General features: G+C 35.2%; 2 protein-coding genes across 3 annotated transcripts in view; both read left to right on the plus strand.

Annotated features, from left to right (window-relative positions):
• The first annotated feature begins 103 nt into the window (after window positions 1-103).
• LOC142334668 (uncharacterized) lies at window positions 104-23,177 on the plus strand. 2 transcript variants are annotated; one of them, XM_075382883.1, is made up of 7 exons: window positions 104-931; window positions 1,707-1,948; window positions 2,785-2,866; window positions 12,177-12,378; window positions 16,218-16,321; window positions 16,615-16,887; window positions 23,126-23,177. In XM_075382883.1, exons 1-7 carry the CDS (start codon window positions 284-286, stop codon window positions 23,141-23,143), a joined length of 1,569 nt encoding a protein of 522 aa, XP_075238998.1. In that variant the 5' UTR covers window positions 104-283; the 3' UTR covers window positions 23,144-23,177. The 2 variants fall into 2 exon arrangements, with proteins under 2 accessions (XP_075238998.1, XP_075238999.1); XM_075382884.1 differs by lacking the exon at window positions 23,126-23,177 and having other exon boundaries at window positions 16,615-17,049.
• A 1,594-nt stretch (window positions 23,178-24,771) lies between these two features.
• LOC142334669 (crooked neck-like protein 1) overlaps window positions 24,772-27,270 on the plus strand; it is a 35,585-nt gene continuing 33,086 nt past the window's right edge. Inside the window, exon 1 of the mRNA XM_075382885.1 lies at window positions 24,772-25,229. Within this exon, the coding sequence (XP_075239000.1) occupies window positions 24,835-25,229 (395 nt within the window). The 5' untranslated portion in view covers window positions 24,772-24,834. The remainder of the gene's footprint in view (window positions 25,230-27,270) is intronic.

A 27,270-nucleotide genomic window follows, 5' to 3' on the forward strand; every position in this document is an offset into this window, starting at 1 on the left:
GTGATGAACTTCAAGCGAGGCTCAAATAAATTAAGTTTTAAAGGTTTTTCGGATTGAAATTGGATATAGAAAACAGGATTCAATTTTGTTAACGTTGAGAACACAATCTTTGCCTAAATTGCTCTGTGATCTTCAAAAGTGAACTAATGAACGGTCAATGATCTTAAATCACGAACCGCAAGAAATTGTTTGCAAAGGAAAAGAAAATATGTGCCAGACCCTCAATTGCTTTCAGATTTTTGTACATATGTTAAATATGTAAATACAAAATTAATTCTTATCCATGGCCAGGCCTGACAGCGGAAAAGTTTCCGAAGCACCGACAGAAGTTGACGTTGTGACAGTTGATGACGTCACCTGCCTCAGTCGAGAACAGCTGGAAGTTGAGCTGGTCAAAGTGCGAACAGATTATCAGCAACTTTACTCACTTGTGTCTCGGGTCTTCAACTCAGACACGGACGCTTTGGAGGAACTTCGGGTCAAGTTCAACCCACAATCGGAACCTATAAGGGTTACTGGAAAGACTGTGAAAAGTGGCCTGGGTTCAAGGAAGGACAGAACGTCTCCAAATAGAGCCGTAACATTCAGCTCAGTTCAGACTCGTTTCGTGGAACGACCTGACGACCATTTGAAACTTCGGAGGGAAGCAACTTTTGTTAATTTTGATAGAACTTCGTCAAGAAATGTGGAGACGGACAATGCGTTGTCGAATAGACTATGTAAGTTGGATTCTTATATGAACATGCAAAGAGGCATTACCGAGGCGAGTTCGAGTACCTCCAGTGTAAGTGACCATCGTATGTTGAGGATGGTGAGTATATCTGATAGCAACAATGGAACCAGGCCCAACAGTTCAGTCGGAAACGGGACTATTAGCAGACCCAAATCAGCATCGCAAACAAGAAATGCATTTCACAGCTACAGAAATGAGGTAAATTTGTGATATAAATCGAGAAAATGAAAATAAATTTGACAATGTACATATGACACCATTGTTAGAGTATTATTTTCGTAATCAAATTTTTGCATCTGAATGCAAGTGGATGGAGCTTGCTGAGCTAGCTTTGAGTAAAAGGAAAGTTTTGTAACGACAGCGAGAAATTAACAAGTTCACAACTTGAGATCGAACTTGCCAAGTTAATTTGCCTTTTTTGATGAAAAGTATTGTTCTAGAGTGGAGCAGTGTATCCCCAACGGTGAGTTAAGTCTATGACATTGCTGTGAGTGGTGTGCTATGCTGTTGTCTTTTGAGTGCCTGCAATCAAATTTTAATCCGATTTATTGCAAAAAATCTGATTTTTAAAAGCCAACACTTTAATTCCAAAGTCACAGGGCAATGGGAGTGTATTGAGACATCTTCTTGGTTTCTGTCCATGCAAAATTTCATGCACAATTTATGAGCTGAAATCATTTGAATTAGGATAAACGAATGACATGGTTCTGCTTCATTAAAGAATTTTTGTCTATCAGAATTATTTTTTTTGTCCAAATCTACGCTTACAGTAAACTCGGAAGGTTTTTCGCACCTTACAATAAGGGTAGGGAAACCGATCTTTATAATCGCACAACAGTTTGTGATTGTTTGTTCACTAACGCGCTTGGATGCAATAAGTTGCATTTTTATCATAAAAGTTCTAATGGAAAAATTTGTTGAATTGATGCTATCTGTGCTCTGACTAGAATTTATCAATTTTGCTCTGTAACAGGTGTACAATCCGAACAAGTTCACACAGCCTGTTCCGAAGCACTCTTTCGACGAGATTAACTCTTTTCTGAATGGAAATAAGTCTCTTCCAACTCCTGGCAATCCAAATACTGAATTCAACTTCACTACAGATGGAGATGTATATTACGATGACAGTGTGAGTCAAGAAACCAGAAGTAAGCGCAGTATGGCTTACACGAACTTGCGATATACAACCAAAACATCATTGGTTCCTCCAAGAAGGTTAAAATGGTTTCTTATCTTTGTCTTCTGAGTTTCCTGGCCTGATTTACCGAAAAAAATTGACGACAACATTTTTACAGTTTCCTGAGAGACCTTTACGGATTTGGACTCTAGCCTCATCGGTTGAAGAGAATTGCTTAAATTTATAGGCTCTACACACAGCTATAGCTGTAAACGTGTTCGTGCTTTTTTTTTCAATCAGAAAAATATAGATGAACATGCACTGAGAAAACATATTTTCTGAGTGCATATGTTCGTCTATTATTTTTCTGATTGAAAAAAGCATAAACACTTTGTACAGCTATAGCTGTGTGTAGGGCCTATAAATTTGAGTAGTTCTCTTCAACCGATGAGGCTAGAGTCCAAATGTGTACAGGTCTCTCAGGAAACAGAAACTGTTGCCAAATTTTTTGGCAAGCTTGGGCAGGAAACTGTTAAACATAGCCCATTAAAATCGAGGAAAAATTGCTGAACCAATTGATTTAAAATTAACTATTCAGCTAGTGTCGAAAAATAATTGAGCTAGTTTTTATTTTACTTGGTAATCAAATTAAATGTGTTTAACAAGTATTATAAAAACCCACAGCATACGTGTACGTTCTGTGACGATTTATTTTTAATCATTACATGGCAGATTAACACTTCCATATTGAGCTAGCTACTCTTGTGATTGAATTGTGCGATTGAAATTTAGTTGACCGCCGTAAAATTGGATATTCTTATCCGTATTGATTGGTCTCATGGAGTGTATATTTTATTGCGGCTATTTTGGTACGCTAGTGGTAAAAGTTATGAAAAGTAGTTACAAGGAGGGTGTACGACTAAATTGTGTTTAGAGATCAAATGCAATCAGATGAAGAGAAGGATGGGAGCAGTCGTAAAACACCTCTTACAAGTCAAAAAACTCCGCTTAAATGGGTATGTACCAATGATAAAATACTCCTCGCGTAGCTCCTCGCGTTCAACTGTGTATGAACATTTTTCGTCAAATGCTTTTGGTCAATGTTTTAAAATTGGAAATTTTCTTCACGTTTAATTAATTGCTCTCATACGAAGTTTGTAGCAATTATATTAGTCCTATCGGTCTTTTTTGCGATTTTTCGCTTGACCAATTTTTCATCTGACGCTTTTGACTTTTCGTCCTCAAAAACGGGATAAACAGGTAGCGCCCAGCGGGCATTAAATGCTCTTAGAGCCTTTCAGCTCACTAGTCTTCAAGTATGCGATTCACAGAATCTGTTTTGGAGACATACTTATGGTGCGAAGGGCGGTTCTTGGGGATTGACCCCCCCCCCCCCCACTGTTGCGACCCCACCAGCCCCCCGGTGCACCCCCCCCCCCCGCTGCGCTCACTTACGCTCCTTCAATTAAGCTAAAGCTAGCCTCACTAAACCGTGCCTAGCTACTAAAGAGGGCAACCGCCCGTCAGTTGTTTGAGAGCAGTTCGCCCGACGTTAGTCGGTTATGTTTTTGTCCTTTGTGGCAAATGAATAGGTGAGTGAGATGAATTATTCATTGGTGAAGTATAAGAAATTTTTATGCAACAACCTCTTGATAATCTATAATTTGGTGGGGTTAGTAATTCAAATCTATTTTTGGGGTGAATAGTATTTTAACAATCTGGTAATTGATAGTCTAATTTATTCTGTTCAGTGCACCGGTTTTACCGATATTAAGTGCTCTCAAGCAACTATGTTAGTCCTGTGATCTTTTTTATGTAATTTCTTGCTTGACCAATTTTTCATCTAACCATATTGAATTTTTGTCCTAAAATGCGATAAACCGGTATCGCTCGGAAGGCATCAAGTATCCTTATAGCCCTTCGACTTACTAGACGCAAAGAATGCTAAACTGTATTTAACGTTTGATCTTGTTTGAATTCAATTGAACCCATGGAATCAATTACTTCTATTTTGTGTTGTCAGCTTGGGTTCCTTAGAACCAAACATTTGTCCAATTTAATTTATAAATAGATGAGAAAATTAAAATACAATCCAAAAAATTAAATATAAGTGCACGCAAGAGGAGAGGATGGCTAACGCAATACGCAGGTCTTCAAAGCACCACCCAAGACAACTTCTAAATAGTTATATATAACTCGAACGCATGAGGATAGAAAATTGAAATAAGTTTTCTAAGTGAAGCTGGTGGAAAACGGAATGTTGATGCTGTTTTTGAAGTCCGGAGTCCTACGTAGTAGGGACAGCGATTTTTCCATGCAGCATTGAAATCTTATTAATCTTCTTGGAAACGAATTTTAATTTGCCATAATAACACTTCCTAATCCAACCAGCCGAAGAACTTTTTTTCAACTTTTTCGATGAGTTCAATTATTCTCATAGATGAGGTTAACTGGCTCCTCATTGACCTAAAGTTGGCCTTTAAGGAGTAAGCTTAGTAGGTTACCATTTGTGCATTGAGTTCAAGAATATTTCTTGGTAGATTTCCATATTTTGATAACCTATTAAAGCGTACGGTGCTTCTGGAAATTATCTGGTGACGTTATATTTCTACCTTCAATTGTTTTTAGCTAAATATTGTTTCCGATTGCCTTGTTGCAGAAAATTTCTTTTCGATCGCCAAAGTTTTTTCAGATAGCTTTCGCTATGAAGTTTGTTAATTGATTTGAACACGATTTTCAATTGTTCTTAGTTATTTAACACATATACCGTTAAAATGCATTTTTCAACAATCTTACTTTCGAACAATAAACGAGCAAGAATTGCGCCCTGTGGAAAAATGCAGTGCAAATTGTTCGAATTTGACTTTGTTTCATTTATTTCAACACAAATCTATTTGAAAGAAATCACTAACCAACCTTGACATTTTCCTCTTATTCTGCATCTTAATAGTTTTTCTTTTAGTTCGGTATGTTTGATGTTATCAAAAGCTTTACGTAGGCGTGAGAAAAAAGCGACAACTTGAGAATTTTGATCGAACGACTTCTTTCTGTCAGCTCTGCAACGGCATCATTGTTGTAATGTTTTATTTTTCTGAATCCATATTCTGTTTTCAATAGCAAAAATTTTCCAAAGTAATAAATGCAATTGAGTATTATTTTTTTCAAATACTTTTTTCCACATAGTTAACAAAAAAATCGGTTTGTTTTTATTTTCTAGTGTTTTAGACCCATTTTTATACAGAGGTGTTACTTTGCCCCTTCTTAGTTCGTGAGGGAAAATTAGCTCATAGAACGATTTCTTGATTATAATGGCGAGTTTGCTGCAGTAATTTGAGCAGTTTCTTTTACAAAAGTTACTAAGAAAATCATAGCCAGTTGAATGCTAATTTTTGAAAAAAAGATATTGTTTCAATAATATCTGTTTCATTAGTTGGACAGAGGTAGATAGATTGTTCTATCACTAGTTCAGGATTAGTATTTTTTTTGTATTTCCATACCTATGCTAAGAAAATTATTATTATTAAGAGCATCAAGAATAGCTGGAGGGCCCTCGTTCTCGAACGATTCTAATATGCCATAGTTGTTGTTGACTTTTCTTTGCCGTTAAGTTCATTCGGAAGCTGATACGATTTTCTTGTTTTGCCTAAACAGTTCTTAACTTTTTCAATGTTAAATCCTTTTTTGGCACGTGCTACTGCAGTTTCAAATTTATCTCTGAGAAGTTTCAACCGTTCAAGGTTGTCGGCATGTTTCCTTTTTCCATTTTCAATTAGCATTATGGCTTTTACATCTAAGATTTTAAAGGAGATGTCAAATTACTTCGGTTGATTTTTTCCGAGAACTCGAATTTTTAATCGGTGCATTCTTATCACTTATTTGAAGAAGAACCTTATTAAGCGTATTGAAAGCATCATTACATTCCAACTCCTTATACTTCATTAAAATTAATGCGCGAATTTGACTCATCTAGATAACTCTCTATAATTTTGGTTTTTTCAGAATCTTACAATCCAAATACTCCGCGGATTTTGATTCCGCGTTCTTTTTTGTGAAACATAGTTTTTATACTATGAAATGATCCGAAAATGATTTTTCTACTGGGAAATGATCAGAACTGCAAGCCTTCAAATTATCATTGAATGTTATACTTCTGTATCGTGTGGTGGCGCTTTAATTATTTGAGAAAAACCGTTTAAACTTAAATCTCATATTTTTCATTCGTAGGACACTTTCGTAAAACTTTTCTTTTGATGTTGCCGCATTTAACAGTGGAGAGCTTTTCCCGAGCCTTTTCTCGAATAGTTCGTCAAACTCTTCTAGAAATTCGGGTTTATTGGTGCGAGGGGCGTTGTAAATAACGCTATCAAATTTTCCCATTTAAAAATGCTAGAAAAAGAGAATCCTTCGAATGAACTATTTGTCATTTCATTTAAAACTTGTATTTGAATTCTTGTATTTGAATCATAACTCCACCTCCTTTATTTTTCCTAGGTTTGTTAGTGCCACTTTTATAGCCGTGGACTTAAAAATTCTTTGTGTTCATCAGTAGTGTGTAGGCAGATCCCGGTTATACAAATGACATGTGGTTCTATTTTCATGTAAAGTATCAAAGCATCAAGATCAGCTAAGTGTTTCGCCAAAGAGGGAACATTTGCATGTAGCACTTTGAATTGATCATCAGACGTAAATTAGGTTTGTTAGTGCCACTTTTATAGCCGTGGACTTAAAAATTCTTTGTGTTCATCAGTAGTGTGTAGGCACATCCCGGTTATACAAATGACATGTGGTTCTATTTTCATGTAAAGTATCAAAGCATCAAGATCAGCTAAGTGTTTCGCCAAAGAGGGAACATTTGCATGTAGCACTTTGAATTGATCATCAGACGTAAATTTGGAAATATTTAGGAATTGCCGACGATTTTAGTAAAGTGTGGATCCCCTTTCGGGATATCTTGATCTTTGATTAGCCGATCGGATGGCGCTAGACATTCTTCACTCAAAATAGGCTTTCTGAGGCTTTTTGTTGCTCCCATTAGCTATGTTTTTCATCTCCAGACTAGATCACGCTCTTATTGATGAAGAAACTTTACAATAACGGGCGCAATTTTCCGGCGAGAAAGTGGTTAGCACTCTGCAATTTGCATCTTGGCACGCTCCTCAGTTATTCGAAAAACATTTTTTCTAGCTATTAGGTTGTAATAATTAGTTCTGTAAATGGTTCAAATAGTTAGAAAAAAAATAGGTAAAAAAAAGGTAAAAGATACATCTGAGAAAGTATAAGGCGGTAGATAAACATTTTTGAAAAGAACTATGCATGAAGGAAAATTTTGAATTAAAAAATTCTATCTTTTCCTAATTTTTCTTTTTCCTGCTATGTATTTATGCTCAATAGAAAACGTGTACGCTGTCGTGAACTTCTGTTGAATTGTTTCAAGAATATGCATATCAAAATAAGGCATTTTGAATTTGTATAAAATTTAAATAGGGATTTTACGAAGAAACATCTTTTCGTTTTAAGTAAACAATTGAATACCCTTTCTTTTTACCATTTTCACTTGATAAATTTTTCTGGGTTCATTTGGCAAATACGTTGGAAATTTGACTTTGTTTTAACCGGTTCCAGCCTTTACAGCAGGTATAAGTCTGCTTTATCACTATTATGTTTACTTCAATCCAACATTTTAAGCTCTGCAAGCTGGATATCTTAGCAAGAAAGATTTTGGAATTTTTCTATGTCCCAGGTTCTTTCAAGGGCGGATGAACAAAAATTACGTGTTCAGTCTGATAATTAAATCATCTCATTGATTCAATGTCATATCGACTTTAAAGAATGTTTTCAATTTCATTTTTGATCAGTGCTCCTGAAATTCCATTTTTTCAGTTCCAGGAGAACAAAAAAAGATGTAAATTTTTGTTCAGATTTTTCTGTTCAATTTCCTCTCTCTCACTTTTCTCGTTTTTCGTTTTTGCAACAGTTCGTCTTTGAGTCTGCGTGTTTTGTGAAACCGATAGATGTTCAAAATTAAGTTGTTTTTTTTTTAAAAAAGTAGGTGTGATTTGATTTTTTTTTTCATGTAACATACTTTCTGCGTTATTGCCCCATATCCCGAAGCAATGTTTAGATAGTTTTTTAAAGATTTTGTTTAATGTTTACATAGAACAAAAGCCTGATGGTACATTGGACCCCCTTTTGTCAAACTATCTTCTTCAATTTAGAGAGTAAAGTGATGATGGTAAAATCAGATAATTATCTTGGGATATTGTACGTATGCATCTAGGTTCAACCCATTATACATTTTCGACGTATGACGGATTGAAACATGTGTGAAACTCTACTAGTTTATGCTTTTCAGTTTCTTTATTTTCGAATTTCCATCCAACGGAAGCACGTTTATGTGATATCCAAAGAGTGACTTCCATGCTTGCAAACAATATGTTGGTCATTATTCTATATGAGAAACATCAGAGGGCCTAAAACAACACCATGAAACAATTAGGCTTGCCTTAAATCCTTTATGAAAATGTGATAAACAGGGGTAAAATCATTTGAGATCTGTCTATTAATGGTTAATTAGTAAAATTTTTTTGAAGATTTTCATACCGAACTTAAAAAGCTGAGTGAAATTTTATTTTCAAGTGATAGCTTGCACTTTGTTTGCATTAGCTTGCACTTTGTATACATGCATAATTGACTGAACACTAATCAACAATGACTCATTTCTGCATTTGTACTTTTTTGAACCAAACTGTAATTTAAAAAAGAAAGCAGATACATTTTGCCATTAAAATTTTGTTCACCTTTTGTGCCGCTAATGTATTTTTTTTATATTTGTGTCATTCAATAAAACAACAACGACAACTAATATGGGTTTTTAGTATGAACTTTACGTACTCAGTCAGCTATTATTGAGTTCCGGTTTCATAAAATTTAGACTGTTTTTGGGTGCAGTCTTTTTTTTAAAGAACTCTTCTTAAATTTTGGTGATTTTGAGGTCAATTAAAAGTCAAATTTGAGGAGGCAAATCAGGTGGCAGAACGGGTAATCACGCTGAGGCAGCACAGGTCACAAAAATAACTAGAAAAGAGAGAAATCAGATTTCCGCGAGTTTTTTAATGAGTTGATGTGCTTCGACTGGTGCTTTTAGTGGTATCCACTTTTCAGTATTAGAGGTCTTCACGACTGTTACTAAAAGCAAAAAGTGAATTCCATTAGTGTTTTGCTTCAACTGTTTGAATCACTTTTTATGATTTGTGATATTTTGACTGGAAAAATAATTGTTTTGAAAAAACTGTCAACGTTATCTAATTCTAGATCTATTCAGTCCTTTTTTTCGGACTGCCTGATTATCATTAATGGTTAAAACAATTGCATGGAAGAGGCACTATTAGTGCCTCCAGTCCCACTTATGCTCATGGAGATTACCTGCTTTTTAAACAACACGTTTTTCAAGTTTTGTAACCCCTTCCGCTTTATCGTTAGCAGAACACGTCTGTAGTCATCAAATCAACTAGATAGTCAGAGTTGCATATTCTGTTGATTTTCTTTGCTTGAATTTTATTCGAGGACTTGTACTACCGTGATAATAAATTTCTCAACTAGATTGATTCGTTTAACTGTTTTTGCCGCTTGTGTATACAACTGCCTAAAATGATTTTGACCTCTAGATGTTGTTTAATTCTTTCCTTTTATCAAAACAACGTTTAGTGGGATCTTACAAGAATTAACTAAGAAAAATTGAGAAAATTCTGTTCCGTTTATAATGTAAGGCACAAAATCGAATTAATTGTGACAATTTTATTTTAAAATGTGTTTCTGTTTTCAGTGTTTTGCATTTCTGGAACAAAGTGTTACGGCTGGGAATAGCTTGAAATGAGAATGGTTTCATTGAACGAATGTGACGTTGAGCTGCTATTTCCGTAGTGGTTTTTGTTGGTTCGCATTCGATTGTCTAGATAAAACATGAAAACATCTTTTTTATTAGAACTTTTGTAACCTCCATAGCAAGTTACCAATAGCACAGTTACCAATGTTTTTGACCAATAGTTTCTTGTTGAGAAAATTAGATAGTATGAAACACCTAAAATCAGAAGTCATCAATTTGAATTTTAGATAAAAACTGATGAAGCTCAGTCAAAATTCTTTAAAATGCAGGATTGAAATTTTATAGGTTTCGTATTTAGTTACAACACATTTTGGAAAATTCTTTCGATTTGATAATATCATAAATTAAGTTCAAATTATTTCGTATATAAATGTTACTCAGGTTTTTTGGTTCCTCTGAAAATTCAATTGTTGTTCCTGTTCTCTTTCAAACTAAATAATTTCAGCTTTTTTGCAGCAGCTTGATAAAAACAATGTTTTTTGCTAAAAGGAACGTTTCTGAAGTATCATTTTCAATATATTGACTTGATATTTGTTATGCTTTCATATACAAATGTGGGAACATTCTATGCCATGCACAGATCATGCTAGCCTTTTTGCTATATTTTCATGTTTCATTCGGTCTGTTTCCGTTAGTTCAACAAAAGCAGCGATGTTACTATACCTACTTCTAATTTTGGTTATTAATAGCCTCACAGCGATAGCTGGGGCTATTATTGGCCTTCTCGTTGTTTTTTTTAATTCGTCGTCAAGATTTTTGTTACTATCATATGACGTAACAACCACTTCAAATCTGCTTTTTGATCATTCGTTCATGCAATTTCAACTGAAGTGTGTGACGTCAATTTTTGCTCTTGTTGGAGCAAGTTTTTTTGCACATTCGCGTAAATTTTTGGTCACACGTGACTTACCTCACTCAAAAATTACTTCCTCTATTTGAAATTGACTTTTATTTACTTTAATTCAACGGCATGAGGCCAAGTGAATGTGCGTCACTCTAAATGAAGGTTATTTGAGAGCAGCTAGTAGAGGCAGCAATAACTTAAACAGATTCTTAATCAAAATATGACATTCTTAGCCTTCAATGAAAAGACTATTTTTTAGTCTGTCTTTTTTACTGTTTTTTTAGACTGCAGATCTACGAAACTTTTGCGGCTATTTTCTGGCAATCTGCCAGCTATGTTAATAGATAGCAGTTAAACGAGGTTTCTGAAAATAAGTCATTAAGAAAAGTCGAATTTCAAATTCTATTGAGACAGACACTATTGCTTTTCTGACAATCATTACTTTATAATGGTGGATGTATTACTGAGAAACTGTGAAAATAGGTATGAGAGAAAATTTTATGTACAAAAATTGATATGTTTCTGGTTCTGGCTCCAGACAATGCGAAGGGGGCTAAGTCCGCAAATGGTATTTTTTGCAAGCCAATTCGATTCTTTCCCATTATAGACCGCCACGAATTTATAGCCCCCATTACAGTATGTTTGTCATGATTAGTTGCTCTCGAACGAAATTCGACGCATTTATTTTAAACGTTTTTGTCGTTTTACGAGTTGAAGAACAGTTTTGCTGTTCTTCAGATTTTCTTTTGGCAGAAGTTCATTAGTTGAGAAATTCATTTGGAGTCTTCCTTTTCGACTATAGACTTCTGTTTTGGAACATTGATATCTGTTTTTGAACATCGAAATTCAAAATTTAACAGCAGCAGGTAAATGAAAAGATGAATGCTTGGCCGTAACGTCATGTGTTACGCCTTAGTAGTCTCTAAGTAAGCGATTCACCAAAACTGTTTTGAGGAGATAGTTTTATTGTGTGAAGGGGTGGTCTTAATCTTAAAGTTTGACCATTCCCTCACCCTCCCCACCCACGCAATACCCCTCCCCTCTCCCTCCTCCCCGAACACTGCCCGTTCACTTCTGGTCCAGCCCTCCTGAAACACCCCCCCACGCTTACACCCCCACCCTGTCCCTAATGCTAGCATCCCTAAGCACCAGCTGGCTACTGCTGAAGCCAACCGGTCGTGTCATTCGCCCGACGTTAGTCGGTTATGTTTTAATTTTTAAAATCAGTTCGGTTAAATCACGTGAAATCACTTTTTGCTCAAAGAAAAAACTTCAAAGTTTTGGAGCGTAATTGTTTGTTAGTAAACTTAATTGTCATCAACGAGCGTTTGACTTTCTAAAAGTCTTTCAAATATAGCTTATTTTTTAAGCAAAAGATATCGTTGGGCCTTTGAATGAACAAAAGCAGCTGGCTTTCTTTGGTAGAAACACTAAATTTAATCTCAAAAAAAATATCAAGTATCTATTTTGCTTTATAGGCATTGTCCGTAGCTTAATGATTCACGCCAACTTCAAAGCGGAATCTGGAGATTTCAGAAATCCTTGCTTGAGAAGTCATCAGCGCAGTTAATGTTCATTGAGAAATCTTATTATTATTTAGAATCGGAGCGAAATTGCAGCAGGACATGCGTACGACTCAGGGTTTTTGGACGAGACAACAGATTTAAACTGCCGCTCGAATAACAGTTCTCATGTTCCTCCTAAAAAGCAGCAAGGAAGTCTGAAGAAGGGATTCACGACTAGTCGCTCAAAAAACGAAAGCTCGCGTGCTGGCGAGAGGGTTCCGAGACCTAAAAGTGCAGGTGAGCAAAAATCTTCGGAGGCTTTCTTAATATTCGATGAGCTTCGATGGCTGAAGGTAGCGTGGTTAAAAGGGAACATTACGAGCCAGCGCCCTTATCAAATAAAGTGGAGCATTTGGTCCATTTTCTCCGATTATACTAATTGGTGTAAACTACTAAACGATAGATTATTGCAAATTATACGATAATAAAACATTATAATTGGTATTAAACTTTATAAGGCCTTTGTCTCAAAGTTACACAGATTGGCGTTATATTAATGAAGATCTATTGGTAGGGGCATTGGCTCGTAATGATTACGCAAACGGGGAATAAGGCCTAAAATATGCCGAAGCCAACAAATAAATGGCTAGAGTTGAACCATTGGCTTTGAATTGATCAGTACAAGAACTAAGCTATTGGCTTTGTGCATTTGATTGCACGGAACAGGTTGCCGTAGCTGCATGTTATTCGAAGGAGGAGAATCTAAAATGAATTAACTGTCTTCTCTGTGCGGTCTTTTGCCTTCAGTTAATATTGAATGTGTGGTGTTTGTGTTTTGTGTTGTTGAAATGTTGACTGTGTTGGGGGTCGTTGTTGTCCGGTGGGGGTCTTGGTCTTTTAGGTTGGTTCGTGGTCTTTGTCATTGCTTTTGCCTTGAGGTTGCGTGTTCGAGCTTGGTTAAGGTGGGGGGGGGGGGGTCACCAGAAAAAAACTGTGCGGTGTTCCGCCTTCAGTTAATATTGAATGTGCGGAGTTGGTGGTGCTGCAGCGCAGCCAGACGTCAGAGAATCAAGCTAATCAGCTTGCTTCACGGACGCCAGTGTTGTCGGTGTTTCGAAAAAGACCCTTGAGTTATTTTTCCTTTGTCACGATATGCCTGGGCTACCCTTTACCCACTGTTGCTCCTTGCCAACAGTTGAAACTTTCTTGATATTTGCTTGGCCTGACGCTTTTAAGGTCTGACGCTTTTATCCCCCACCAGACCCCCTGTCCACTCTCCACCTGCCGGTATAGACCCCTACCCATTCCATTTCGTGACCCCCCTCCCCCTCAGGAGATGGAGGGAATGGAGCGAAAAAGCGAGTGGTTTTGCGGCGTGAATTTTTTCGCTCTAATTTTAAAGTAGAGTGCGAAAATGGTGTTTGAACAAAAATTCGGTTTCTCGGTAGTGGTTTTTTGTTCACATGCGGCAATTTCACTCTGATTTTTACTGTTTTTTCGATTTTTTGGATCGGATTTTTTTCTAAATGGTTTTCCCAATCCGTTCACAGCTCATTCTAGGCCTAGATTTTTGTTTGAATTAAATTTTCATTTCTCGCTAGTGGTTTTTTTGTTCACATGCGGCATTTTGACATGACTTTTTTGTTTTTTTATTTTTTGATCTGATTTTTTTGAAATGATTTTCTCAATTCACTCATAACCCATTCTAGGTCTAGTTTTTCTGTTTAGTCAATGAAAATTCTTTGAATTTTACGTCAGGACTTGTCCTGCTATGTTTTTTTACTTCGTCGAATAAAAAAAATGTTTCGCTTTACCTCATTTTGCCGCTTTTTCAACATTTTGCGTGATATCTTTTTGACTTCTCTAAGCTAGTTTCTCTCTTCTCTCATTCTGCTAAAAGTGATTTTGAACATCAGTTGCTCAGCAAAGCAATTCAAAATGAACAGAGTCAGTATAAAAATTGAAGTCAGAAGTAGAAACGGGACAAACCCATAAAGCCCAATTTTAGATGCCCGCTATTTGAACGTCGTTCCTATAAGTCTTAGTTACCATCTGTAATGCTTATTGGTATTGATAGTAGCCCCTGTAGCCTCTCTCTAAGAAACAGAAGTACGTTATGTTCAACTGCGAAATGCCATCAAAATAAATCGGACTTAAAAAATGTTTTTGTTCAAAAATCTTTTATTTTTTCAATATCTTCTATTCTTTCAATCCCAATCATGCTTATTGGAATCAACGGCGGCTATTTTTCGGCAATCTGCCGGGTATGTTTGTCATTTTTTTCTGAAAATAAAACCTCCCTTTAACTAGACTGTCTACAGTTGCCTTAAATTCATAAGTTTGGATGAGTCAGGCTGTTTTACACAATTTTGAGGCTATTTTTGGATTCAGCTTTTACGTTAGTCGTTTGTTTTTAAATTTGGTTCTGTTTTGATTACAGGATAATATGAATACTTTATTTGATATTGGATTTGTATATACAAATGAAAAATTTTCAAACGGTTGTTGCGGTTTTTTTCCGGCTCTTTTCAAAACGAATTTTTTTATCCTTGTAGTTTTTCACAAATTGTTTGTGCGTGACTTGAATTTTTCTGTTCGTTGGGAATTAATTGTCTTTTTTATCGAAGAGAAATTATTATGAACGTGTGCGTCTTTTTACGACTCGACGAGGAGAAATGGTATTCTACAGCTTTTTTATAAACTAGCCCCCTACACACATCTACCCTACACCACAGCCACCCCCCTACTACCTACCCTTATTTCTCACTAATAATTGTTTTTTTCACGCTATACACAGCTTTTTGTTTTCTTTATTTCTTAAATAGGTAGGGTTAGATAAGAGTTTATATTGCACGACTCAGTCGTTCCCGTATTCTACCGGCTGTTTTTAACTAAGCTAGAGCAAGTTTGTTCATGGCTCGTTTTTTGACTTCTTTGGTTTCGAACATTAACCTCTGTTTTTAATTGTTGAATCCTGTTTTCAAACCTTGGACTTTAACCTTAGCTTAGTTTCTAACGTATAGTTATTAGGACCTGCTGGTAATATTCAAGGTGAAAAGGTCATTTTGAGATTTTTTTTATCCTGTTCAAGTCACCCCTACTTATCTAACCCCCACCCCCCCCCCCCACCTACCCTCAACCCCTCCGCCTCCTAACCACACCACTGAACTGAAAAAGTTGAAATACTTTGTGTTCTATTGGGCTACTTTTCGTTTGTACTGATGTTTCTACCATTCTGACGGTTCATATGTTTTTGTTTTAATGTTCTCAGTTCCGTAAGGTTAGGTTAGAAATTACAATGTACGACCCTTCTTTCGTTTCCGGTATTGTACCGGCTATGTTTCTATGAAAAGTTCTCGCTTCACCGTTTTTTGACTTTTGAAGTGATTTTTGCGCCCTCAACTTTTTGAGTGATCTTAAGTTTTCTCTCATTCAAAATTTCATGCAGCTGAACTCAGTTGGCGACAATTTAATACTAAAAGTCAAATGATAAGTGAGCCGAAATTGGTTTCATTTTTCTTCTTAAATCTTAATAGTGGCATTTAGGATATTTGAAGCACCTAGTGAATTTCTTATTCCCATTCAGGCTACACCCCTCCCCTTCTGAAGCAGGCTATAATTGATTACAGCTCTCACTAGTCGTTTGAGAGCATTTTTCCGACGTAAGTCGGTTAGGTTTTTTATCTAAATTTAAAATCTGTTTTCCCTCAACTAAACCAAAATGGTATTTTACCCCTATTACTCTTTCTTGGCCTTGTAGTATCATACAAGCTTTCTCAATTGTGTTTATTCTACTATCATCCCTCACCGCCTTCAATTTGTAGATTTTTTGCTACTCTGATTTTGACATAGTTGACGTTCTTTATTATTTGAAAGTTTAAATATTTTAAATCCCTATATATTATTGGTTCAATTAACATCTAAAATAAGGGATTTGTACGGTTTGGGTGGAATTTAGTGTTTAGCATGCAAAAATACATTCGGAGGATTTGGGAAAGGGCTTTGGGATAAAAATTTCGGAGAAAAGGTACGATGGTAAAATATGAATCGGATCAGAAGAGACAGCATGTAGTTCGAAAGTATTTTTTTGGTTTTGGAGTAAATTTTGCTTTGTGACGAGAGGACTTAAATTTTAGTTGCCTGTTACACTGAATTCGTCTATTCGGTTCCGACCCCAATTGTAGTGAACGCGACAGCCGAGGGTACCGAAGCCGCAAAGGTATCCAGAACATATCTGAGGGTAAGTTTGTTTCACCTATTTGCGTAACATTGTTTGTTATGCCATTGATCTTTTTTTCAGTTCTCTATGGTAAACATTTGAATATTTGAATGCTGTCGCCGACTAAAACTTTACTGGACTTTACTGGAAATTTTGGAAAAAAATGTACGTCATCTATCGAATATACAAAAGCTGAAAATTATATTTCCGTAGAGCTACTCATTTGACTTTGAAAGAGAATTGTGAATATCCTATTGAGCGAAATTGGGATTTATTTGTAACCTGATTATTAAATCTTTTAACTTTTTACATAGCCTCCAAGAGGACCTTCTGCAACAACTCGAAGCAATTCTGACCTCACAGAATTGAGACAGAAGGCGACGATTGTCTCGGAGGGCAACAGAGGACACGATATAATTGACGGAGGATCGGCAACTGAAGAACAACGTAGCAAAACAGCTGGTGGGATTATCTCTGAAGCACAGATTGAGATGCGAATGTCCAAACACATGGAAGGCTTGTCCCATCAGTACAAAAAGTCAACTGTAGCTCTACAGAAAAAAATTGGAGTGGCAATTGATGGAATTGTTAAGTGATCAATGAAAAGTTTTCTTTGCAATCAACATGAATTTAATGCCATAAAATGACCTTGTAATTCGTGCAATATATACCTTTTTCGGAAATAATCTGTGAAGCAATTATAATGGTTTGAAGGCTGTGAACTTTACTGAAAAGATTTTCTGTAAATACGGTTTTTTTTAATAAATAACATAGTTATTTGAATCATTTCATTAATAACCGCCTCGGCTTCTGAGCCGGCTATTATAGCGCTTCTAATTTTTTAGTACAATTCAAAGACTTTGAATTGTATTGGGGTGCTGTCATTTTTAAGATCTATTCAAATTTCATGATTTTTGAAGTCAAATTGGAGTCATGAAACAGGAAGTGGAGCGAAAAAGCGAGTGGTTTTTTCATGGAATTTTTTCACTCTGAGTTTAAAACAGAGTGAGAAAACGGTGTTTTAACAATAATTCGCTTTCTCGGTAGTGGTTTTTTTGTTCACATGCGGCAATTTCGCTTTGATTTTTATTGTTTTTTTAATAGCCGCACAGCGATAACTGGGGCTATTATTGGCCTTCTCTTGGTTTTTTACAATTCAAAGAATTTGAATTGTATTGGGGCGCTGTCTTTTTTTTAAGATCTGTTCACACATTTTCATGATTTTTGAAGTCAAATTGGAGTAGTGATTTTGGTCACGCCGAAACAGGAAATGGAGCGATAAAGCGAGTGGTTTTGGCGGCGTGAATTTTTTTTCGCTCTAATTTTAAAGTAGAGTGAGAAAACGGTGTTTGAACAAAAATTCGGTTTCTCGGTAGTGGTTTTTTGTTCACATGCGGCAATTTCACTCTGATTTTTACTGTTTTTTCGATTTTTTGGATCGGAGTTTTTTTTAAATGGTTTTCCCAATCCATTCACAGCTCTTTCTAGGCCTAGTTTTTTTGTTTGAATTAAATTTTCATTTCTCGCTAGTGGTTTTTTGTTCACATGCGGCATTTTGACATTGATTTTCTGTTTTTTCTTATTTTTTTGTTCTGATTTTTTTTAAATGGTTTTCTCAATTCACTCATAGTCCATTCCAGGTCTAATTTTTCTGTTTAGTCAATGAAAATTCTTTGAATTGTACGTCAGGACTTGTCCTGCTATGTTTTTTTATTTCGTCGTCATGATTTTTGTTACGACCGTATGACGTCACAGCCACTTTTTGTTCATTCGTTCATGCAATTTTAAATGAATTGCATGTGTGACGCCATTTTTCGCTCTTAGTGAAGCGAGTTTTTTTCATGCGCGTGATTAAATTTTTGGTCACGCTTGACTTACCTCACTCTCAAAAATGACTTCCTCACTTTGAAATTGACTTTTTATTTACTTTAATTCAAAGAGATAAGGTCAAATGGGTGTGTGTCACTCTAAATGAAGGTTATTTGAGATCAGCTAATAGAGGCAGCAATAACTTATACAGATTTTTAATCAAAATATAACAGATCAGCCTTCAATGAAAAGACGAATTTTTTTGGTCTGTCTTTTTTTACTGTTTTTTTTAGACTGCCGATCTACGAATCTATTGCGGCTATTTTCTGGCAATCTGCCAGCTATGTTTTTATTTTTTGTGCCATTCATAGTTCATCCTAGGCCTAGTTTTAGTTCATCCTAGGCCTAGTTTTTGTTCATCCTAGGCCTAGTTTTTGTTGGCCTAGTTTCTCTTTCTTGCTAGTGATTTTATGTTCACTTGCGATAATTTCACACTAATTTTCTTTTTTTTTGGTTTTTTTGAAATGTTTTTTAGAAATGATTTTCCTGCTCCACTCATAATCCGTTCTAGGTCTACTTTTTTTTAGTCATTGGAAATTCTTTGAATTGTACGCCAGGACTTGTCCTGCTGTTTTTTTTCTCTACTTCGTCGTACTAAATTGCTTTCGCTTTACCTTATTTAACAGCTTGTTCAACATTTTGCGTGATTTTTTCTCTAGGCTAGTTTCACTCTTCTGTCATTCTGCTAAAAGTGTCTTTTGAGAGCAGTTACTCAGAAATTCAAAGTGAGTTGGTATCAAAAACAAAATCAGAAATAGAAACTGGATAAACCCATAAAGCCAAATATTAGATGCCCGTTACTCAACTTCTTAGTTACCATCTCTAATGCTTATTGGTATTGATACTAGCCCTGTGTCGTCTCACTTTGAAACAGGAGTGCTCCAGCTCCAAAATGACAACAAAATAGTTCGCACTTAAAATAGTTTTTTGTGTACAAAAATTATTTTATTCATTAGTTTTTCCCTTCTTTCAATCCCAATCCTGGTTATGGGAGTCAATGGCGGCTATTTTCCGGCACTCTGTCGGTTATGTTGTTTAATAGTCGCCCTCATCTTCTCAGCTGACTATTATAACGCCCCGACTCCAAGAGATGTATTGGTGGAGCGTCCTTTTACGACTCGAAGAGGAGTGTTGGATAAGTGACTTTTTAAAGTGAATTTTGAAGGCAGGAAAAAAAAATTTGGAGTGGGTTCTGTGCTGAACAAATTTGAAGAGTGAAGCGGAAAGAGTGTTTTTTTTTCATACCGCTGTTTTCCAGAAAGCGAAAAATTGAGGCGTGAAAAAAAATTTGTAAGCGAGCAAAATTTTTTGTGCACATGTTCAATTTTTTGTTTGAGTAGTTTTAATATGATATTGTTTTATTTTAGGCTGCCTTTGGTAGTGGCTGGAATGTTTCTAGTAATTAATATGAGTTATGCTATTTTGGAGGTTTTTCATCTATTTTGCTGTTTTTTAGTCGAATGTTAGTCGCCTATCGTTTTGCTTTAAGTGGGATCGTTTTGCTTTAACGCTTAATACCTAAGGTGTGCTTAGATACCAATTGATTACAATTTTGTTGGTGTATAATACTTTTTCTGAGAAATTTGACCAGAGATTTTTAAATTTTTAGCTTATTATGCAGTTTTCGTTTTTTTTAAACCTCGAAAATTTCTGATCGTATTATGACTTATCAAATGGATTGCTAGCGTTCCAATACTCTTGTTGGCTCAAAAGAATTTTTCGATGGCTTTATGTGCCCTTCTATAAAGAATGCATTAATGTTTTCTAGTTTTTTTTAGTTCGGTTTGTTTTCAAAAGCTTTTTATAGTGGGCCTATTTGTTACTTGTTCTAATAAATATTTGTTTCACTTTACCTTAGTTCATCCTGTGCAAAATTTTCCATGAAGTGTTTTTGATTGCTCCAATTTCCTTCTTCTCCCGTTCTGCTAAAAGTGTTTTTAGATAGCAGTTGCTCAGCAAAATAATTTAAAATGCACAGATTCAATACCGAAAAACAAAATAGAAACAATGATGCCCGATTTTAGATGCTCGGAAAACATGGAAATGCTTTTATAAGTTTTACCATATATCATGACTTTTAGAATTGATTCTAGCCCCTGTGTCCTCGTCTTTTTAATCAATACCATTTGTAACTTCAAAATGAATTCAAAAAGTTTTGCACTTCTAAAATTTTTTGTACAAAAATCAACCTTTTACATTTTTTTGTTCTTTCAATCCAAATCGGGGATATGAGAATCTATGTTGACTATTTTCCGGTAATCTGCGGAGCGTGTTTTTTTCTCTCGTTTCCAAATAGAATTTGCTACTCTGGAAATAAGAGCAAAAATTTGTGAGATTGTACATGTTTTTTATTTTTTGACCATTTTTTTCCACTTTCGAAATGTCTCCTAAATTACTTAATCATCTCTAATTTATGACTTATCTATGCGAGTTCCATTCTTCGCTCATTCTGCTCGAACTGTCTGAAGCATCAGTTGCTTAGAAAAGCAATCTAAAATGAAGGGACTCAAAAAAACCAGAAACAGAAACGGGATCACCCCATAAAGCCCAATTTTAAATGCCGGCTAATTTAACTGTTCTTATATGTCCTAGTTGCCATCTTTAATGCTTATAGGTTTTTATAAGGTCCTCTATATCCGCTGAAAAGGGAACAGAAATTTGCTCTGCTACGAAATGACAAAATTTTATTTTACAATTTGTTATTGTACAAAAATCAATTTTTGTTTCTTTTTCATTTTCTTTCAAAGCGAATGGGAGTTTTGGGAATCAACAGTGGCTATGATCCGGTAATCTGCTGGGTATGTGTAGTTTCTCAATTCCAAATAAAATTTTGATTTTGTCAGAACGTCTTCTTTTTTCAAGATTTGCTTCAACATCGATTTTTTCAAATCAATGTATCGTGCGCTTAGTCATGCCTCCCTTGTACAGTTACGCTTTGAGGCCTCATTAGCTACTCTGGAAATGAGAGTAATTTTTTTGTGAAATTTTATATATATTCTATTTTCTGGCCATTGTTTGCAGTTTCTAATTGTCTTCTAATTTACTGCACTTTTTTCAAAAAAAAAAAATTTGAAGTTAATGGATTGCAATTTACAACCTTGGGAATCAGTTTCTGAGGCTCTCATAATTCTGATCATTTTGACGCCATTTGCATTGGTAAGACTGCAAGTTTTAAAAAAAAGTTTTTCGCTTTACTTAGTTTTTTTGGCTGAAATGTCTTATCGGTAATGACAGGTCTTACAAGCTTTCTAGCGAGAGAAGGCGTCTTGGATACCTGGATTTCATGTTGAGATTTACTTATACAAAATTTCCTCTCAACAAAATTCAAAATATTTAACTTTTTCCGGACTTGTTTTCTATTTTCGTTCGTTCTCGGTTGTGGAATATACCATTATCTTTTTGAACTATGGTAATAATGAAAAATGAAGGTGTCGATTGTGACGTCTTCTCGTGAATGTTGATACTTCTTCCGAAATTATACTGGCATTTGTTAAAAAACATACGAGTATTTAAACTTCCCGGATGTGCTGTTTTTGAATGTTGTCTTGCAACCAAATGAGGGTCAGATATCACGTGCCGTAGTTTAGCACTTTTTTAGTGTATATTTGTTTTAAAATATTGGCGAATCTTTTGGGTATGCTCCCAGATTCTTATCATTTCCTCACTTTGCCCCAAAATAGGATATTATTGGATTAATATCCATTTTTATATGCAGTTTGTGGTGAATGTAAACTACGGATGTGTTTGAAAGTTTGACGCCAAGTTTGAACCCTCGTTCAAATTTTTATTTTTCTCTTTATGTCCCTTAACGTTACTCTTTTGATGCTTCTTTTGTAGCCTTTGGTTTGTTCTTTTTTAGGCCGCTCATATTTCGACTATTTTCCACTATCCGATGATGTGGACATCAACAAAGCTCAAAATTTTGAGGCATTTTTTATTGGGTTTTCTCTGCCAAAATGTTGCAGTTTATATGCTTTTTTTGCAAAACAGAAACTACTCAAATTTTCAAATCAGCCAGAAAGTCAGGACTGTAGTTTCTGTGTATTATTGTAGCTCAAAGGATGTGCAGCATGTTTTTAATTTTCGTCAAACGGGTTTCGGCGCTGTTAACTTTGTTTCGCACTCTGTGCAACATTTTGCTCTACCCATTATCCTGTTGAAAGGCTACTTTTTTTCCCTTTATTCTTATTTGCATGCAAACAAAGAATCGGTGATCACCAATCATGCAATTGGATAAATTCGGTGTAAGGCTGCATTTTTTAGCTATACATAACGAAATTCTATACTTAAGAAATGCCTATATTTTGGCTATACTTACGAAATACTTAACATAATTTTTAGTGTATAGTAGGGCTGCATGTTGGAAACAATTTCTCAAGCCTTGGAATAGATTGTATAAAAGATTTTTTGGGGCTTCTTTATAATTATCAAGAGAGCATGACATTAAGTTTTCGACAAAAATTATTGAAATTTTTACAGCCAAAATTGCTATTGCTCTCTACCAAAGTTCACTGCCTCTGGAGATCAATGAGTATCAAAAGACATTTCTCCCTGTATCGTGAACCAATCTATGTTTACAACTTTTACTTTTTCACAAATTCTCTCGAATTTTGATTTTTTTTTGTTATATTTGTTGCTTTATTCTCAATTTTTTCACGGTATTTTTTAGTTTTTTTTTTAAATTCGTCTGATGATTTTCTCATTTTAGAAATTTCTCATGTAGAAAGATTTAGAAGTTCAGTCGTGTTTTATTAAATTGAGGCAGCTCATTTTCAAATATCGAATTAAGTTTCAGCTTTGCCCTCATTTCTTGTGTAGTAAGTGCTTCCTTACGAAGCGAATGTTTGATCATTTTGCTATTATTGCGTTTTCTTAAAAAAAATTCAGAATTACCCAATACTAGTGTTCGAAAATAGGACAATTTTTATTCGATATCTCGTACTCTTTTATTTTTAGGCCCATTTGCTTCTTTGACGACGGCGAAACCACTTCTAATCAAATCAACCAGGTATTTAAGTCTGTATTTTCGTCAATTAGTTGAATTCTAATTCTTGACTTCTGAATTATGATTTTTGTCGAGAATATTTTTTTTTCGATTCCATTTTGTATTCGATCATTAACAAAAAGCTGAAAATCGTTATAGTTCTAATAAATTTACTGAAATTTTTGTAGTGTTTTTGAAGTGTTTTTACTACAAGGTAATTCCTTGGAAAAGAACAATATCAATTGAAGATAAGTGAATCAAATTGACGACAAGTTTCTCAATGTCTGTTTAAAGTTAAGGGACCGGATGAACTGTGGAATAAAAATCAAAACCGACTATTACACAAAAGGCTTTTTAAGAAACTTGCTAAAACTTTTATCGACCTTTTCGATAGGTTTGCTCATTCAATATTTTCCTACATGTTACCTTCCATTTTAAACTATTCTTCAGCTCATTGACTCTCTGATTTCGAAAACCAATTGTTGTACATGATTGACAATGCGTGTATTGAATATATCGATGAACGAAAGATTAAAAAAAGTTTGGCGAGACGAAGAATGGCTACAGAACGTTCTGAGCAAGTTGCCTTAAAGATTCTTAAGTAAAATCGCCCAATGATTAACTATGTCGTCAGAATTCGCTTTAATTATTGCATAGAATACTGAAACGTGGATTGCAGTATTGTGAAAACGAACTTTTTCAGCTTTTTTAGCTCGTTTTGTTTTCATCGAATTGAAAAATATCAATGGTAACTTAATCCCCTTATGTGTTTTCCGTTTGCTTTGGTCCTTTGATACTACAGATTAACTTTGAGAATTTAGGCAAGCTGAGAATATAAATGCTGATCGTCTAAGTAATTTCCAGTATTCATTGTAGCCTAAGCTTGATTTCGTGCTTCAGAACCTTGAAATGCCGACTAGCGATTACAGTAACCAAGGTGATGTCATCAATTCTGGGTCTGATTCGGAGTCAATGCCAGATGAGGTACCCATTCTAAAAGACACATCTTTTCAACCGACATCGTCAACAATTGAGAAACGGAAGAAAAAATCGATCACTAAAAAGCCTTTTCGCATATTCGGCACTGAAGAAAATAGTGACATTAAAATTCAACGAAACCAGGGTTCAACTGCAGAAGTTCCAAACCAGAAGGCTGTACAAAATCATACTGTAGATGATTATTATGGAGTGTACAAAATGAGCCACGGTATAAAAGCAGTCAGTATTAAAAGTATGGAGAAATCGAGAGCTAATGCAAGTAGTTGTGCATTCGTCAATGCGTTGGCATCAAAGTACGATGGGGTTACTCGGAAACAAAAAAAGAAATTCTTGAGTAATTTGTCAATGTCTGGAAAAGTTGACTCGCGTGCCGTTATGAAAGCAGATTTGAAAAAACTAAGACAGGACAATGGCTCTGAAATTGATGGAGAGAGAAGTGCTAGAAGGATTCCTACTAGTGCAAATTGTCCTAAATTTGTCTAGATTTTGATGCAATCTGTGAAAGGTGCTGAATAGATTTAGGAAATTGTTGTTGCTGGTTTGCTTTTTATGATTTATTTCGCATTAAATAAATTTCATCAACCTATGTCTTGATGTGATCATTAGTAGTTTTGTATTTAACCTGTCACGACCGTTTCAGATCTGTTGTTTTTATCTGTCCAAATAACAAATTGTCTGCAGCATGAGCCACCAAATATCAGCGGAGCCAGTAATGGCAGGTGGCAAGCGGGCGCCCAAAAGTGCAGCTGTGAAGAATAAAATGCCGGCAGAGCAGCAAATAACCGCTGAACAGTTGATGAGAGAAGCGAAGGAACGTGAACTTGAAGTGTTGCCACCGCCTCCTAAACAGAAGATCCAAGATCCAGAGGAGCTGAAGTCTTATCAGTTGAGGAAAAGGAAAGAGTGTGAGGATAACATCAGGAAGAATAGAAGTAACATTATCAACTATCTCAAATATGCCAAGTGGGAAGAGTCCATGGGGGAGATACAAAGAGCAAGGAGTGTGTATGAGAGGGGCCTGGATATGGACCATCGCACAGTCACCACATGGCTCAAATATGCGGAGATGGAAATGAAGTACGTATCGGGCTATGCTATTATAAATATTGCACATAGTTTCGCTGATGGCTTAATTAACTGCGAAAATGACAGCTGAGCATTGAGCTATTATAAAAGTGCTCTTCAATTTTTTCCGATATGAAGACGACTAATGGTGATCTAATTTCTGTGACCTTAGGAGTGCGTTTGAAATAGCTAGTTGTTAGCAGAAAATCAACGCCATTTTTAAATTTGCAAACAGTTCAAATACAACTTATGCAATTTTTCAAATAAGAAATGCGCTTTGGGCGTGCTGATAACTGTAAAACTGGCCAAACTGTGTTTCGAATAGCTTTCAAACTGAACTAGCTCCTTTTGTTTGGCATAAATTGGAGATGTTTGGTAATGTTTTTAATAGCCGCAGCGATAGCTGGAGCTATTATTGGCCTTCTCTTGGTTTTTTACAATTCAAAGAATTTGAATTGTATTGGGGCGCTGTCTTTTTTACGACTCGAAGAGGAGTACTGGAGAAGTCCTTTTTTTAATCAATTTTATTGGAGTGATTTTTGAAGCGGGAAATGAAACGCGTGAAAAAATTTGGAGTGATTTTGGGGCTGAACAAAAGTTAAGAGCGGAGCGAAAAGAGAGTGGTTTTTGTTCATACCGCTGTTTTTGAGAGAGCGAGAAATTGATGTGTGAAAAACTTTTTTCTAAGCGAGCGAAAATTTTTTTGTTCACGTGCGGCTTTTAAAAGCAGTTTTTTTGCAACTTTTGATGGTTATGAGGTTTGATTATGATATTGTATTAGTTTTAGGTGTGTTTTGATAGGAATTGAAGGTTTCAAGTAGTTAATTTGATTTTTATTGCTAATTTTGAGGTTTTTGATCAGTTTTGCTGATTTTTAGACGAAATTTAGTGATTTTTTACCTGTTTTTTTTTGTTTTACTGCTTTAGGTGGGATTTGAATAGAAGCTTGTTACTTAAGGAATTGTCAGATACCGATTGACTAACTTTTTGTTGGTATAAATCATTTTTTCCTAAGGAAAAATGACCGAAAAATTGAGAAATTTTAACCATTTTCTCATTTTTTGCAGTTTTTCTTTTTTTAATCTTACACAAGTGTCTTACCCACTCTAATATAACTTGCCCATTGTTTTGCGAGTTTTTCATTGCTCTAATTGCAAAGGAACCTTATTTGGCTTTATGTTTCCTTGTACTATTAAAAAAAACTCATTTAGTTTTTATAGTTTTTTGTTGAATTTGTTTTTGAATGCCGTTTCTATTCCTTAATTTTTTTATGGCATTTGTGGAGGTTTAGGGTTCATAATAGTTGTTCTAGATGTTTAGTAATAAGTATGGGCAATTTTGGATATGAATCATTTTTTTGCTGAGAAATATGACAAAAAATGGCGAACATTGGAGCTATTTTTCTTAATTTTTTTTTGCAGTTTTTCGGTTTTTCTGTTTTTTGAGACAAGTTTCATAGACTATTATGACTTGTCTTTTGTTTTGCGAGCATCTCGATGCCCTATTGGCTGAAAAGAATTTATCTTTGGATTTATATGCTTTTGTAATATTAAATTTACTAACTTTTTCCAGTTTTTTAGTGCAAGTTGTTTTTAAGAGCTTTTTTTTCATAATTTGGCCTCAAGTTTTTTTAAAACATCAACATAAGTGGTTTTGGTAAGTACTAGTTGTTTTGATGAAGTAATTATTTCAGAGATAGTTATTTCGGGATCTCAAGTTATGACAAAATTTGATCAGATTTATCATTTTTTAACAGACTTGATTTTTTTGTTTTTACTTTTTTGTTTTATGGTTTGGTTTCAAGAAAATCATAAATTAGTGGAGGCAAATTTTTTCTGATGAGTAGTTGGATTGCGGTTAAATATATTTTCACTTCGAATCGTTTCCGGAACTCTTCCGGCTATATTTTTAAGATCTGTTCACTTATTTTCATGATTTTTGAAGTCAAATTGGAGTAGTGATTTTGGTCACGCCGAAACAGGAAATGGAGCGAAAAAGCGAGTGGTTTTGCGGCGGGAAATTTTTTCACTCTAATTTTGAAGTAGTGAGAAAA

This window comes from Convolutriloba macropyga, chromosome 2, assembly GCF_964194025.1.
Source record: "Convolutriloba macropyga chromosome 2, txConMacr16.3, whole genome shotgun sequence".
Classification (NCBI taxonomy): domain Eukaryota; kingdom Metazoa; phylum Xenacoelomorpha; order Acoela; family Convolutidae; genus Convolutriloba; species Convolutriloba macropyga.

Coding starts and splice junctions, on each gene's coding strand:
- LOC142334668 (XM_075382883.1), top strand. CDS start 284: ATGGCCAGGCCTGACAGCGGAAAAGTTTCCGAAGCACCGACAGAAGTT. Junction 12,379..16,217: donor TCCGAGACCTAAAAGTGCAG/GTGAGCAAAAAT, acceptor CTTAAATTTTAG/TTGCCTGTTACACTGAATTC. Junction 16,322..16,614: donor TATCCAGAACATATCTGAGG/GTAAGTTTGTTT, acceptor CTTTTTACATAG/CCTCCAAGAGGACCTTCTGC.